The following is a 16318-nucleotide window of genomic DNA, read 5'->3' on the forward strand; positions in this document are numbered from 1 at the left end:
AGAGTGCCTCGGCATTATGTGATGCTTCTTTAGAGTGCAAAGACTGAGCATTGCTTTAGGTGAGCTTTATATCCCTTGGAGTCCAGTAGGACCCGCACAGAATGCAATTCCCTCTGATGAAACGAACGTGATTGTCTGAATTCTTGAATCCCCTGTCTGGCAGCGGTATTGTCATGCCACTTGACACATTCTGACATAGCCTATGTGTGACTGGGTATTACCCATTCTTTCTTTACGGGAAGAAGCTGGCGACAGTCGCCCCAAAGAAAACCGACGAGGGGCAACAGAGGAGGAGTGGTGTCAACGCTCCAGAGAAGACGACAAAGCTATAAAACTCAAGAAAGTGATTAACTAATGTAAAACCTCTCCTTTCAAAACCCAGGCATCCTGTTCAGAAGGGAGAGTACCTACCTTGTGTTTTAGTTAGGGTGGCAGGGTGTAAATATAGCATGTACAATGGCAACAGGGGAAGGAGCAAAATGCACAGCACTTGGTGTCGGAGCACATCTCCCTGCCCCTCGCCAACTAGTCGCACCATCTTTGGATATCCGAGATCACAAGGCGCCAAACCGTAAGATGGCATACTGCATATCTCAGACACTCGCTTCTGGAAGGGCCTTTTGGAGACGGGCACAGCTTAATAAACAAACTCCACACATACCGTCTTGTTTCAGGATTATGCGCAAATGATTATTGTCCCATCTGCTTTAATAAGCTCAAAATCGCAAACAAAAATGGTCAATAACCAGCAAGAGTACATAGCTATTTCATCATAGTGTTCTTTCTTTCTTTATTTGCATGCCTGGAAACAGCTTCAAAGTTGAGATAAGTCAATTTGCGTTCAAATTATCCAGTGAAAGCACCGATTATTGATGCACAGAAGCCTCCCTGCCTTATCTGATTGCTAGCAAACGAGGCCTAGCACTGTTCACAAGCAACATCACATGTATTCAGCACCCAGAGCTTGTTCGGTGCAAATGTGCACATCTGTTCTACTTTTTCATAATACATGTGTATTTCTCAGCTTAAATTCAAGCAGCTAAAATGGTTGAGTCTATACTACAATGTTAAAGACAAAGTGGCACCTGACGGGGAGGCTCCAGTTTGTGCCAGTAAGGACGTTTATGAGAAATGGAGATACTGGTTCGGTGTCTTTCCCAATCTGTTGTTAGATTAAGAATCTTGCTATCCCGTAAACGTAAATGGATAAAACTGTCCAGAAAAGAGGCTGGAAGGTGTTGTGTGATTGACAGCAGTACAAGTGCTTTGCCCCTGAGCTATAGTCCCGGCCCCAAGCATTTGAATTACTTCTTGTAGTCTTTCTTAGATCCTGGACCCACTAGTTCCTCCTTGAAAGTGGGTTGTGCTTTGAGGACGTATACTCTGGGGCAGTCATAGAATCTTGACATTCTATACTGAGGGTCCAGTCCTTCTTAAAAGAACTGAGCTGAATAGCAAGACTTTTTTTTTAAATAAACCTTCTTTATTTGGTTAGCCATTTTTACAGCCATGAATAGGGCATTAGAAAATAATGTACTTCGGGTGGGCGCTTTTGCGCGGCATCGTAGATGGCCGCAGCCTGAGAGCGCTCTGCTGGAGGCTGTGAATCCTTTGTCCACCGGAGCCGATTTATGCGTGGCTGAGGCTCGGATTTTGCTCCAAGTCGTGGCGGAGCACTTAGGGAATACTTGGACCGCAGCTCGCGGGCTGCGAGCGGCGGATCGCGGGGCCCTGAGCGGCTTCGCCCGCGTGGACCTGGTGTGTACCTTCCTCCCCCTGCCTCGTGGAGATCTGTGTGCCGGGCGGCCCCGGCCGTTGCTGGGGGGGGGCTGTGACCGCAGCTTGGAGGTGGACGGCGCTTGGTGCCGGTGGGCAAGTCCCGCGGTGCCTGTTCTTGCCCTCCCTAAGGCTGGGTGCTGGCTCTGAAATCGTGGCGCTGGCGCCCCGGCTCTGCACCGCTGGCCTTGCTTTCGGTGGATCGTCGCTGGCCTCCTAGGATATTGGTGGGGGCGGGGGGTCGTGGCCCCCATGGAGGTGAGTGGAGCGGCCCCTTTGTGATTCTACACGCCTGTGCTTTGGGGCCTCCCTCACGGCAGCGTGTGACCTTGGGCACCTATATGCAGCTGGTTGTGGCTTCCTGAGAACTGTGGTGCAGACTGGGGGCATTTGAGACCTGTGGCAAGTGGCACTCTCTAGTGAAGCATCAACTCTGTCGAAGACATGGTGGGGTGGGGTACCCCCCCGGCCTCCCTCTTTGGAGTGTAGTGAGGTGCCCCCCTCTCTGTGGATGTCCCCCCCCCCCCTTTTTTATTATTTTTTTTTTTCCTTTCTTTTCCTCCTTGCTGTATTTTTGCCTCTATACTCCTTGGGGCACCTCTGAATTAGACTCCTGATGGGATGGTCCGCGGGCTGGTTGTTGGCACCCTCCCCCCCCCACCTATCTGGGCTAAATAACGGTGGAGTGGGGCACAGCTCGTGATTGTCCTTGTGGCTGCGGGAGGAGCTGGGACCTTTGCCCTCATCTTGTGTTTATACGGCCCTTAAGTCTGGCAAAATCTGGATTTAAAGAATTTCTCCTCCCTGTGTCTGGAGCTGGTGTGGCTTGAGCGCGGCCGCCGTTTGTGGTTCCCTGTATCCGACTGTATGACGACTTGGAAGGGAGATCAAGGAGGAACAATATAAGGATTACTGGAGTGGCTGAGTCCACTCATATTGAAAACATGGAACTCTTTGTTGAACAGCTTCTGAAGGAGGTTTTGGACAATCTGCCAGTTTCGAATATGTTTATGGTCGAAAGGGCCCATCGTTCATTTGCGGTCAGGCCCCCCCCCCCCCCGTGTGCCCCAGACAGGGCCATTATAGCCCGAATGTTCAGCTACAGAGATCGTGACACCCTGTTGCGCGTGGCCAGGGAAAAGAAGATCCTGCAATGGGGCTCATCAACAATAAGTTTACTTCCTGACTTTAGCCAGCAGGTGCAGGATCAGAGGAAAACGTTTCTAAGCGTTAAGGCCATGTTGTGGAAGAAGGGGGTCTGCTATGCTATGATGTATCCTGTGGTGCATGATAGTAATGTGTCCTTCTTCATTAACCCTGAAATGGGCGAGAGGTTCGCCTCGAGCATTCGGGACCCCATGCCTCCTGCTCCGATGTTCCCTTGATTGTGAGTGATCTGGCGTGGCCATGGGGATGCTCAAGGATGCACGGCGGGTCCTGTGTGATGGATATGTAAACATCACTTTGAGTTGTGACTGTACCAACTAACCTTGTCTTCTGGTGGGTGATCGAACTGTGACGTGTAACCATGGTATTGAGCCTCCAAGCTTTATGAGCCCCAGATGCCGCCAGCTTCCCCCCGAGCCCAGCGGCCACTTAGCTTGGACTTGCATATTGTTTAGGGTGGTGGGTGGGATGAGGGGGCCAATAGATTGGGGTTTCTGGCGTGGGTGGAGGGAGGGGTCTGGGGTCTGGTTTGTTATTTTGTTGGTATTGCGTGGGTGTCATTGGGGGGTGGGGGGTTCCCAGGTTATTGTATGCACAGACGGAGAATTCAGCAGGATTATATTTGGTGGTATTATCTGTTTAGTAATTGACTTTGACCTGACTTCACAACCTGGTTCTCTCATGGTCTCGGGTGTGGTCACCCTGATATATTCGTACACAAGGAATGGGAGGGGTGAGCTCTCTTGTTGGCGAAGGCGGCGCTCTGGATGCGCCCGGACAGACTGGGTTTTCCCATGGCTGTGCCCCGGTTGATATTTTGGCGACTGCAGCTCCTTCGACATATACCGATAGGCTGTTGACATGAGTTCTCCCTCGGGGCCAGGTTGACATAACTTTGCTTAGATGGAATATTCGGGGCCTCCCAAATGCGAAAAAGGTACGTCTCATATCTAATTATGCCAGGAATCATCAGATTAACGTGTTATGTTTACAAGAGACGCACCTGGGAAGGGGTTACAAGCTCCCTGCCCTTTCCGGCTGGGGAATGCATAGGTATGGTTCTTCTTGCTCCACACATTCCCGGGGAATTGCAACTTACATTCATCGCTCCTTAGGATTTAAACTTCACAAGCAGGTGGCGGACGAGGAGGGACAATTTTTGTTGGCGGTTGGGGAGATCGCGAACCATTCTATTATATATATTAACATCTACGGCCCTAATTATGATTCTCCCGATTTCTTTCAAACATGCTTGGAGCATCTACGACTGTTCCCGGGTTAGGAGATAGTGTGGACGGGGGACTTTAATATAGCCCTTTCTTCCACGCGGGACAGGTCGGCATCGACTCAACGGTCGATTCCCCACGCTGTGCAAAAATGGCAATCCATTATATTTGATTACCCCTTGTTTGATGTTTGGCGACGGTGTCATCCTGACGCTCGGACATTCACGTTTCACTCTAGTGTACACGGGAGTTCGTCCAGAATTGATTACGTGTTTATGTCTCCGGGCTTGGCCCGTGGGGTGGTCAGGGCGGATATTCTCCCACGTACCCTTTCGGACCATTCCCCAGTGCTGGTAAAATTCAAGGGACCCCCATCTTATCCTAGGCAGCTTCGCTGGAGGTTTCGCGCCCGAGTGTTGGAAGACTTGGTGTTCCGGGAGGAGCTTCGCCAGGCCATCAGAGTTTTTTCAATTTATCGCAGCGTCAGTTCCAAGTCCGGGGATGGTTTGGGAAACTTTTAAGGTGTTTCTACAAGGCTGGTGCATGTCGCAGGAAGGGGGGGGGTGCTGAAGAGTATTCGCGGTGCGATAGCATGTAAGGAAAGGGAAATTAGAGATCTGGAACACCTTCAGGGAAGCGCAGATTCACCAGATCTGCAAAATACTCTTGCAGCAAGGAGGCAGGAGGTTCAGGCCCTGATGGATGACGAGGAGAGATTCTTGGCGACCCTATGGCCGCAGCGAGATATGGGGAAGGGGATCGTCCGAGCAGGATCCTGGCCTGGGTCGTCAGACAGGAGAATCATTTGGAGCCTATTCTAGAGGTGGAATCTCAGGGTGGTTCGCTTGTCAGGGATGTGCTTGAGATAAACAAGGTATTTCGCCAATATTATGAGCAGTTGTACACTGCTACTGGTTCGGCTGGGCACGACGATATCACTGACTTTCTTGATAGGGTCGCCTTGGGTTGGCTGGATTCTGAGGTTGGTGGGCTTCTTAATGAACCCCCCCTCGGCGGAGGAATTCCATAGGGTGATTATGTCTCTTCCGAATGGGAAAGCTCCGGGAACGGACGGGATATCAGCTGAATTATACAAAGCATACCCTGATTTGCGTATCCCTCACTTATGTAAAATGTTTGAGGACTCCGCATCCTCCGGGGTACTCCCGGAATGTACGCGTACTGCCCTGGTTACGGTATTACTTAAGCCCAATAAGGATCCTAAACAATGCTCCTCCTATCGCCCACTTTCTTTGATAAACACCACTAATAAAATCATCGCCAAATTACTTGCAGATCGGCTCCTCCCTCACATGCCAGCACTAATCCTTCCCGACCAGGCAGGTTTTATTCCGGGGCGATCCACTCAAAACAGTCTGCGCAGATTATTTACTATGATGCATAATGTGAATCCGGAGGTCCCGATTGCGGTGTTAGCCTTGGACGCGGAAAAGGCGTTTCATTCTGTGGAATGGCCTTTCCTGTTCGAGGTCTTGCACTGCTCGGGCATCGGCTGAACGTATCTTGCCTGGATACGGGTCTATACGAATGGGGTTCAATCCGCTCCACCTATCCTTCCCGGGGCACTAGGCAGGGCTGTCCCTTTTCCCCTCTCCTATTCGCCCTGGTTATTGAGCCGGTGGCCTGTGTATTGAGAGAATTCCGCTCTCATCGCGGTGTGATACTCCGGTCCCATGTATCTATCATCTCACTTTACGCGGATGACATGCTTTTATACATAAATCATCCTCGCATAAACTTGCAACCCGTGATGGGGGAGATAGTTGCGTTTGGTGCCCTGTCTGGGCTACAGATAAACTGGTCCAAGTCAGAGGTACTTCCGCTTACACCGGGAGTTACCCCACAGGATGTGGGAGCGGACTTCGCGTGGTGTCCACAGGGGATCTGGTATTTGGGCATTAGGATATCCACTTCCTCAGCACTTTTGTATCAGGAAAATTATGTCTCTACCTTGCAACATTTGGAACACCGGGTGGATTCTTGAGTCTGGCGTCCCATCTCCCAGGCGGCCCGCATCTCCCTAGCTAAAATGTTTGTCTTACCGAAACTATTGTACATTTTCAACAACGTTCCGGTATGGCCCCCGGTATCATTCTGGAAACCTATAGAGTCTATGCTGATTAGATTGATCTGGGTGGGGAAATGATCCCGCATTTCCCTACGCTCAATGTGCAGTTCATAAGCCCAGGGGGGTTTTGAGGTTCCTAACTTGTTCCTCTATTTTCTAGTGGCACAGATCCATTACTCGGTTTGGTGGTGGTCCCCAACGAACGATCTGCCGCACTCGCAGTTTGAGGTCAATTGCTCAAACGGAGGACCTTAGAGGCTTCCTTTGGGCTGTACGGGAGCGCCATTTGAGGACGGAGGTTCAGCCGTTGGAGATTACGCTCAGGGCCTGGGACAGCTTGGCGAAGTTGGTGGGGATGGGCTTGTGGTATTCACCCAAGATGGCCATATATATGGTCCGTGGGATCCCTCTTACATTTGAACACATCTTTAAGGCGAGAGGCGACTGGACGCTGATCAGCCAGTTGTCATATTTCTGCCTCCGCGAGGTACTGAAATCGAAATGGCCTGACTTCCCTGATGCACAAGGGACCTCCCCGGTCTTAGAGTATATTGTGGCCCCGCCCTCTTCTAGAAAAGTGATCTCCTCCCTGTATTGTCTGGGTCGGGGGTTTGGGGGCTCTCCTTCTTCCTATAAGGCCAAATGGGAAGTTAGTATGGCTCGCTCATTACCTGACGATCAGTGGGAAGGCATACTTGCTCACACTAAATCGATTTCCAGTAATAACAGATTTCTCCTGATTCATTTTAAATTCTTGCATCAACTGTATTATTCTCCTCTGACTTTGCATAAACTGTTTCCCCTTCGGTCATCGGAGTGCAAGAGATGTCATCAGTCCCCTGCTGATTTTTACCATGTAGCTTGGTCCTGTTCCCATGTGCAGACTTTCTGGGGTGCTGTCGCTGAGGTGATGGGGCGGGTGTTGGAGATGTCGATCCCTTTCACTCCGGAAGCGTGGGTACTGTCATGGGTAGATCTACCTGTAAGCAGCGATAAAAAACTGTTTGGGATGGCTTCGGTGGTTGCCAAGTCTCTAGTGGCACGTGCATGGGGGACTTTTAGGGCCCCGTCAATACATCAATGGGTGAACTGCATGTCGATGTATGAGCGTAGAGAGTCGCAATACAACCAAACGCTCCCCCTTAATAGTAGACCCAAGGACTATTGGCACTCTTTTAGGAGCTATATGGCTCGTGTGTCGGACTCTGAGTGCCCTCTTGTCGCAGGACAATGTGGAAGGCACCCAAGAACGGAGGTGAAGATTATTGACTTTATAATTTGTTCAGTATCTTCGCCAGTTGCGGGCCTATTATTATCTGACTCATTGTCTTTACGAAGATAGTCTAGGTCACTGTATCCTAGGTGAAGCTCTTGTCATTTGGATGTGTTCTGTTGCATGCATTGACGACCTGGTGGGAGTTGAAGGGATGGGTGGGGGGATGGGAGTTTGTCCGCGAGGTACTGAAATCGAAATGTGGGAATTTGTTGCTTGTCTCTCTTTTTCTTCTGTTTGTAAGGTTGTATTGACATTGCCTGATGTGTTATTTGTTATGTAACTGGAAAACTAATAAAGAGAGGGTTAAAAAAAATAATAATAAATAAAAGAAAATAATGTACTTCGCATATTCAATTGTCGGGGCATACGTATTCCACACTTGTAAAATGTCAAAGCTATATGTTTAAAGAAGTAAAATACCAGGCACCAGCAATGTTTTCTTGATATTGTCTCATCCAGCTATGCCTCTGGTAGGTGTGAATGGGCACTTCAGCGATTAGGCTCTTATAGTGAGACTTGTTGAAGTACCAGATCTCTGCCTTATAACACTTGTGATTCGTGTCTTTCTGCAACTCGATGCATGCAATTTTCATGCAGTTCCTGCATATAGCTGGGAGGCAGTGCATAAGTCTGCGTTCGCTTCCCCCAACCCTTTCATGCAGAAAATGCATATCCACCTCCGTCTGCAATGGTTCAATGAGGTCGGAGAGGCAGAGTAGTATTGGGGAAACTGGAGAGATAGGAGCTCAGACCGAATCTAAGATGGAGGGGGCAACATCAGGTGGCGGGGTAGTATTGAGAAGGTGGTGTTGACCCCAGGAGGCAGAAATGAGACTGAGGTGGATGAGCTAACATCAAGAAGGAAGTAGGGGAAGATTGCAGAAATCAGGAGGCATCAAGAAGAAAGTGGGGCGGAAGTAAAGATTGGAGAAAGGAGATCATATGAAGAGGAATCAGAAAGAGGTGGTAGTAGGAAGAAGCATCACAACGGATGTTGGTGGTGGGTATTGAGATTGAGGAAGAGGGGATGCAGGGGGGAGAAAGGAACAGCAGCCAGCATGAGAACAGGTAGCCAGTGTAGGTACGTTCTATCGGGCTAGATGGATCGTAGGCAGGACAAGAAGGCTGGAGGTGGAATGAGATGGGGCCAATGAGATTTCTGCATGATTAAAGATGGAATAGGGGAAGAAGCCAATGGGAGAGTCCTGAAGGTGCGTCTCAACTTCTCCCTGCCTTCATCACAGACAACTGGTACAACTAACCCACTTGCTGGAAGCACACTGCCGCCAGGTTAGGGTTTGTAATTCAGTAGCCTTTAAGCCTATAAACATGTTGGTCAACGGAGAAGGGTTCGGGAACCCTAAAGTCCACAATGCGACCTAGCGCAACGGGGCTCTGTGAGGACTGGGAATGGCTAACAGCCGTGGGTTATGGAAGTCTGTTAACATTTGACCATCCTGCCCTTTTTAATTTGGGAAGAAGCCTGGTTGCTTTGAGGTGGTCCATCCTGTGTACAGTTCCCTTTTAATAAACCTGTTGTCTTGGTCTCTAGTCTCTTGTGATAGTGCATACGTCAGCAGCTCACTCAGTGCAATTTTTGGGCTCCATCAAAATGAGAGCCTTTGTGTAAATTTCATATATTTGAGTTTGTATGTCCTACTAGACAGTCTTGATGTGTTGCGTTATGCTGTATTTGACTCCACTCAACATCACCTTGTGAAGCAATAGGCTTTATGGTCAAAACTCTGGTATCTGATGTGACCCAAAGAATCTGAGTCAAGATGAGAGAAACTATTTCTCTGAGCCACACTGGATCTCGTGCTATCAGTACATGCTTCTTTCAGGAGGAACTCCCTTCGTGCTGCAGGCCACTGAAGGCCTGACCCTTCTCTATGTATCCTAAACATGCTGCTTCCAGGAGGCATTGAAAGTCTGACACTTCTCTATGTATCCTAAACAGGAGGCACTGGAAGCCTGACACTTCTCTATGTGTCCTAAACAGGAGGCACTGGAAGCCTGACACTTCTCTATGTATCCTAAACAGGAGGCACTGGAAGCCTGACACTTCTCTATGTGTCCTAAACAGGAGGCACTGGAAGCCTGACACTTCTCTATGTGTCCTAAACTGGCTCTTACGACATCAGTACATTCATTATGTACATCTTGTTTTTTTTAGGCTCCACGCTCATTTTTGGATGTTGCCGCCTGTTTCTCTGAAGAAGAGTGGAAGCTCTTAGAGCACTGGCAGAAGGATCTGTACAGGAATGTGATGAAGGACATCCAGCAAGCCCTCACTTCACTGGGTAAAGAGACATCTTCTCTGTTGTATTAATTAGGATAGAAATGTATGAATTTCTCAACCAGCAATAGAAGTTATTGTTTCTTTTAAAATTATAGTAGGTGGGATATAGTTTAGAAATAATATATACTAGGTATTTTAGTATTTCAGTGTTATTTTATTGAATGTAATACGATAACTATATAAATGTATGTATTTTTGTATAATGTGTGATATTTTTTAATGAATGTAAGATAAGTGTATACATATGTGTATTGTTTTTTAATATGGAGGTATGTGCTTAAGGTTTTGTTTTTAACCATTGCACAATAAATAAACTTTACACACTACAATAAATGCAAACAATTTAAAACATAGCAATAATATGGAGCAATTCAATAGAATATTCATAGTTTAAAATTCATTATACAAGACATGTACAAATCCCTCCCACTCTCTCGGGCCCCCGTTAGCCGCCTCTTCCGCCTTCTCTCTGACACCTGATGATGTTTCTAGACCAGTGCAATCTATTTAAAGTGTCATCCAAACAGGTGCTCCCCTGCTCTTCCATAACCATCAAGGACGACATTGCCACCCTTGCTGCAGCCTTGGCCAATTTCTGCAATCACTCTTTGGTCACTGGATCTTCCCTTCTTTCCTCAAGCACTCCCTTGTGCACCCCCTCCTAAAAAAGCCTTCCCGCGAACCTGTCCGGTAAAGTATCGCCTGATTTCGATCACTTCTTTCCTGGGCAAACTCCTGGAAAAATTGGCCATCTCCCAGCTTATTCTCCAAACTGAATCTGTCCGTTAGTATCAGAGCCTCACAGGGCCCAGGCTCCCCCGCCAGTCTTGCACTCAGCCCCAGGCCTCTGCACTCTGCTTGGCACTCCTGCACTCGGAATATGTTTCATGAAAGGGGCAACCACTCTGCACTTAACCCAGGCCCCTGCTGCACTGGGCATACTTATCCCCCTCGCACTTCCTGTCTGCGCACCTGCACAACCTTGAATGTCTCTCCTGTCCTCGCTCTGTCTCCCTTCCCTAGCTGTATTGTGCCTGAAAACCTAAGCATAGGTGCATTGATTACCAACCACCAATCAATCTGAAATGTCACCGGGCCTAGTACGATAGTTTATTGCTGTCTAATCTTGACTCCAGCACTCCTTCTGTCCTCATCCTCCTTGACCTTTCCTCTGCAGTTGACAGTCAAACACGCCACCCTGATAAACTGACTGTGTGAACCTGGGCATCGCGGATCAGGCCCTGGCGTGGCTGACTTCATTCCTCCTGGACTAACCTTTCCACGTCCAACTTGGGTCCTTTCTCTCCACCAACTCTCTCCACATGTGGCGTCACCCGTGGCTCTATCTTCTCACCCTGACTCTTCAATGTCTATCTGGCCCCTTCGGCCCACTTGATATACACCTTCTCTTCTAACTTTCAGTCTTATGCAGATGGCCCTCGGCTCTCCTTCAGGCTTCCCTCAGCCTCCTCTCCTCCCTCGCTCATTCCTGACTGTCTATCCGCTATTCAGGATTGGTGCGCCTCCAACGATCTTTGCCTTAATGCAAGTAAGACAGAGATCCTTCTCATTGGGACCCTTTCTTCGGCTTTCCCTCTTTCACTCTGGCCGCCCTCCTTGGGCCCTCTACCCTCACCTTCCTGTGAGGCAAAAAACCTTGGTGTCATCTTTGACTCCACTCTCTCCTTCTGTCCTCGCATCACAGACCTTGCTAAAAAGGCCCACTTCCAGCTGCACCTCCTCAGAGGAATTCTAAATCGTCTTAATTTCCCCCAGAAGCTCACTGTCTCCAGAACCCTAGTTCTCTCCAGGCTGGACTACTGCATCAGCCTCTTTCTCAATCTCCCTACCTCCACTCTTAGGCCCCTTTAACTAATCCAGACCAGGACTGCAAGACTTATCCTTAGCCTCAAGCCCAGGGACCATATCCCTGCAGCACTGAAATCTCTCCACTGTCTCCCGGTGGCTGCCAGGATCAAGTTCAAGACCCTCTGCATCGTCCACAAGGCTTTCTGGGGCCAGGGCCCGCACTACATCCACTCTCTCTTCCAAAATACCTTCCTCCTAGAGCCTGTCGCTCAGCTACCCCCAACTCTCTGAGGGTCAGACGCTTCTCAAGGCATATAGTGAGGGTAGACCTCTCTCCTCTGCAGGTGCCTCCTTCTGGAACGGCCTCCCTGCCCCTCTTGGACTTTAGCCGGACCACCTGAAGTTCCGGAAGCAGCTCGAGACCCTCCTTTTCTCCTCTGCTTTATCTCTTTCGCTTCCCTGCTAACTTACTTGTCTGCTGTGCCTACTGGTTGCTTGGTATCCCTTAGAGTCACACTTGGTGCCAGGCTCTTCTATGACCAGTCTTCCTTGCAAAGCCTCCTGGCCTACCACTCATTTAGGAGCTGTAACTGCTGTAAACCCGTAAGAGAAAATGATTACCCCTCTCTTTGCCAATGTCACATAGGCTGGTTATGCCTTTACACAAGACTCACTATTTATGCGAATCAAGAAACATCCTTAGTTTATTAGGGAACAACATTTCTGACTACGAAACCATACAGCACTTTTTAAGAAACACAATTTCATTCATTATTCTCAATACATAAAAAATGTAAAAAATTGTAAACTAGACAACATGAATACATTTTGGTCTTGGTTAACAATTACTAAAAGAGTTTGCAGTTTTTGTGTTTACAAACAATACCCACAACTACAACAAACTACATAGGGGTGGATATCATATATCTTGTACAATTCATTAGTGTAGAAAGACTTCCATTATTTGCAGTCTTATAGATCTATACTAAACTGCAAACTCTTTTATTAATTGTTAACCAAGACCAAAATGTATTCATGTTTGTTCAAACATTTCAAGACATGGATCGAGGCCCATCTGGCCTTCCACGTTAAAGTCTTGCTTTCTAATTTCCCAGAAAACATTTACTTCGGTCTCCCTCAATCGGGCTCTTCCATTCCCCATGCTTAATTAATTTTATTTATATATATCGCCCAGGGACTAAAAGGTGAGACATCTCCTGGTTCCTCACATCACCAAATTCCAGAGGGCCCAGCAACTTCCAGCCTTTGTTTGTTTGTTTTGTTTTTTTTGTATTTTTTTTTTAAAAAAAAATTATTATTCTTTTTTTTTTTTTAGGTTGCTCGGCCTAATGGCATCCTGCATTTTGCTGGTGCCAAAGGCTCGCATTTGAATGAGATCTCTCCAATGGGCTCTCAGGACTCAATGGTCCCAATTATCAGGCAGGATGTCAGACCTTCTTCAGGTTCCAAGCAGAGTAGCACCAGACCTTCTGTGATGGACCTACCCGGGAAACATTCTGAAGCGAGAACCTTTTTATCAACCATGGCCGGAGATAATTGTGACGGACGCCTCACTCACTGGGTGTGGAGCTCGCGCCAACGATCTGACAATCAGCACTCGTTGGTCTCCATCCGAGTCCAAACTACACATCAATCTTTTGGAGCTGAGGGCAATCAGACTGGCGCTGACCTTCCTGCTTTCTGTACGGGTTAACAACGTCCTGATAATGATGGAGAACACAGTGGCCATGTGACTACCTCAACAAAAGAGGAGGTGTAGGGTCACTACCACTGTGCGGAAATGCAATGCAGCTCTGGTTCTGGGCAATTCAAGAAGTAATCTCTTTATCGGCAGCTCACCTAGGGGAGAACACAGCGGCGGATGGTCTGCTCAGGCAGTGCGCAGTCTCCGAGTGGGAACTAGCTCAGGAAGTCCTTCAAGAGATCTTCACCCTGTGGGGAACCCCTCAAGTGGATTTGTTCGCTACCAGTGTGAACCGGAAGTGTGAACGGTACTGCTCCAGGGAATTTCCCCAAAGAGGAGCTGTAGGGGACACGTTTGTGGTGTAAATCTGCCCTACAATACGTTTGCCACAAAGAAAGGGCTTTCTCTCATGAGAGGAGGGTCAGGCTCTCAATCCAGAGGTCAAGATTCTCAACCTTCACGCATGGTTTCCAAGAGGTTTAGATATAAGGATTGGGACCTGTGAGAAACCTGAATGTGTCTCCCTGGCTAGTCCCTAGGGATCTGTCATCCAGGTGGCCAGGACACTGCTTTTGCTATTGGATCCAGTTCCTGAGGGTGGATCAGTGAGGGAGGATCACATGGATGGGGGGGGTACTTGAGGAGTGGGAGTGCGACACTGATGAGTGAGACACAGTATCCCCCTTCTTCCAACACCTTTTCCCCATCCTACCATGTAGGATATTCTAAAACACAGCCTCCCCTCTTTCCCTCATGAAAGACAACAGACTAACAACAGAGCCATTTACCAGTGACCAATACATGGGTCAGGCAAATGACTAGAACCACACACACCCGACGGCCCTTTCCCTTCCCCACAGGGATAAAAGGTTGAGCACAGGCCGCATGAGGTGAGAGCTAACTCAGGACGGCAGTTCAAGAGGAGGAGAAAGACGGCGCAGACCAAGAGGGTGACAAGGAGAGAAGTGACCTTGCCCTCTCAGACTAAGGCCAATGAAGCCTCCGGAGAAGGAATCCTAAGTCAGCGATCAATAGCCAGTGTGTATTGCACTAGATGTCAATGGTACACGAGACCCTCCGCTGCTGATTATCAATCCGGGGAGAGACGCTTGTCTCAGTGGTACCAACGTTGACTCCAAGGAAAAAGAAAGCCGAGTGGTACATCACAGCTGGCAAGTCCAGGGGAGTGTCGATAAGAAGCCGAACTATATTTAACAGAAAGTAGCCAACTGTTTATTTTAACTTTAAAAAGCATCAAGAAGTTATTGAGGAAGAGGGCGAGGGGGGAACCAGCAACATAGGATACCGGTTCCATGTGGGTGCTTACGTAGGAAACTCTGGGCGATTACCCGATGACTACCATAACCAGAAGGCATTGGGAAAAGGCGAGAAGAGGTTAAAGTGTTCATACAGGGGTAGGGGTCTTGTACAATCCTCTGTACCATCGAAAATCTCTGACCGACAGATGATTGGTAAGATAAAGGAAATGAATCGAGCTTGGTGAAGGTAGCGCATGATGAGTGTGTTGTAAAGGTTAGCAAGAGTGATCCCGGCGGAGAAATGCTAACGAGAAGGGGTGAAGTCTAAATTCTCATAGTGAACTGTTTCGTAAAGACAGCCAAAGTAAAACCGGAAGAGGAGGGCCGTCAAACCGTGGTGTACCCTGAGGAACTGTTTAAAAAGACATTAAGATTTGTGAAAGCAAGAAGTATTGCAAGACAAGGAGAAGTGAATTGTGCCCCTTGTCAATTGGGATCCGAGCCCGGCCAAGGGAGACCCAAGGGTGAAAAGTCATCACCCAAAGTTCATTGAGAAAGGAACTGTTTAATAGATACTGTTGAATACGACTTGTGAGGGGTCGGCGTCCAGAAGAGGATTTTGAATCAATCATGAAAATAAATTAACGTATGTATATTATTTTCAAACTAATTACGCCATAAAAATGTTCGTGTTGTATTCTATACCCTGTTTTACTCTGGGAAGTGTTCAATTAAGTAAAACAGGAGACTCTTATGAAAAATCTAATCATATTATTTGAAAAATATTGTACTTAACAATTATAAAGGGATATTTTTGTTAAGTATCTCCTACATGTTATGATATTGTATTGAAGAGGATTTTAGTCCTCGTTTGGAGTGACCAGGTTACCATCTCTGGGTTTTCTGAGGTGCCATTAGCTTTTCTGTTTTGTTACTTTGTTTAGTAGCGAGAGTATTGTTGAACCTGGAGCACCAGAACAAGATTGATTTGAGGAATTAGGGTGTTAATATATATGAAGTAAATTCAGTAGTGTTAGTATATATGAAGTAAATTCAGTAGTGCACTATAGTCGCATTGGAAGCTACTAAAACGACTTGGTTGCACACTAGATCTTGTTAAAAAAGAAATAATGTATACACACATTGTCCACATGTGACATTTACATTTCAATAAATTATGTCATTTTCTAAAATTGAATCCTTAACTAACAATAGATCAGAAACCTTAGGTTTCTCGGAGGACGAAGTTACACGGATACTCAATTTGATTACCACAACAGAGAGGGAAACTACTAAAACCAATAATCCAGATGATTTAATTAGACAACTTGAGAGAATCATCAAAAGAGAAATTAATCAGAAATTACATGCAAGTACATTGGCTCACTATTACAAGTCCCAGAGGATTCCCAGAGGTCTACGAGTAGATTTAGAACCAACTCTGTGCAGAGAAAGCCCTGGATTCATTAAGAAGTGGAGACAAATTCTTTATAAGTGCTCGTTGGATTTATTACTTTTAACCATAGAGGAGTTATCTAAGTCATTGACACAAATTAATGAGGAGGTTGAAACTATTAAAGCAGCCTTAACACCCGTACTGACAAAAGAACAATTGGTGAACACATTGGAAGAAGTGAATCTCAAGTTGGATCAATTTAAGTCAGAAATTGAAACCAAAAAGATCTGCAAATTCAGATGTGATACGATAG

General features: G+C 47.3%; 1 protein-coding gene across 2 annotated transcripts in view; it reads left to right on the forward strand.

Moving 5' to 3' along the window:
• The window catches only part of LOC138566146 (zinc finger protein 485-like), a 435444-nt gene that overhangs the window by 49231 nt on the left and 369895 nt on the right, over window positions 1-16318 (forward strand). For both annotated transcript variants that reach the window (XM_069643160.1, XM_069643159.1), the window contains exon 2: window positions 9711-9837. In XM_069643160.1, the coding sequence (XP_069499261.1) occupies window positions 9711-9837 (127 nt within the window). The remainder of the gene's footprint in view (window positions 1-9710; window positions 9838-16318) is intronic.

The sequence above is a fragment of the Ambystoma mexicanum genome, chromosome 2p (genome assembly GCF_040938575.1).
Source record: "Ambystoma mexicanum isolate Mex_15411 chromosome 2p, UKY_AmexF1_1, whole genome shotgun sequence".
NCBI classification, from domain to species: Eukaryota; Metazoa; Chordata; class Amphibia; order Caudata; family Ambystomatidae; genus Ambystoma; species Ambystoma mexicanum.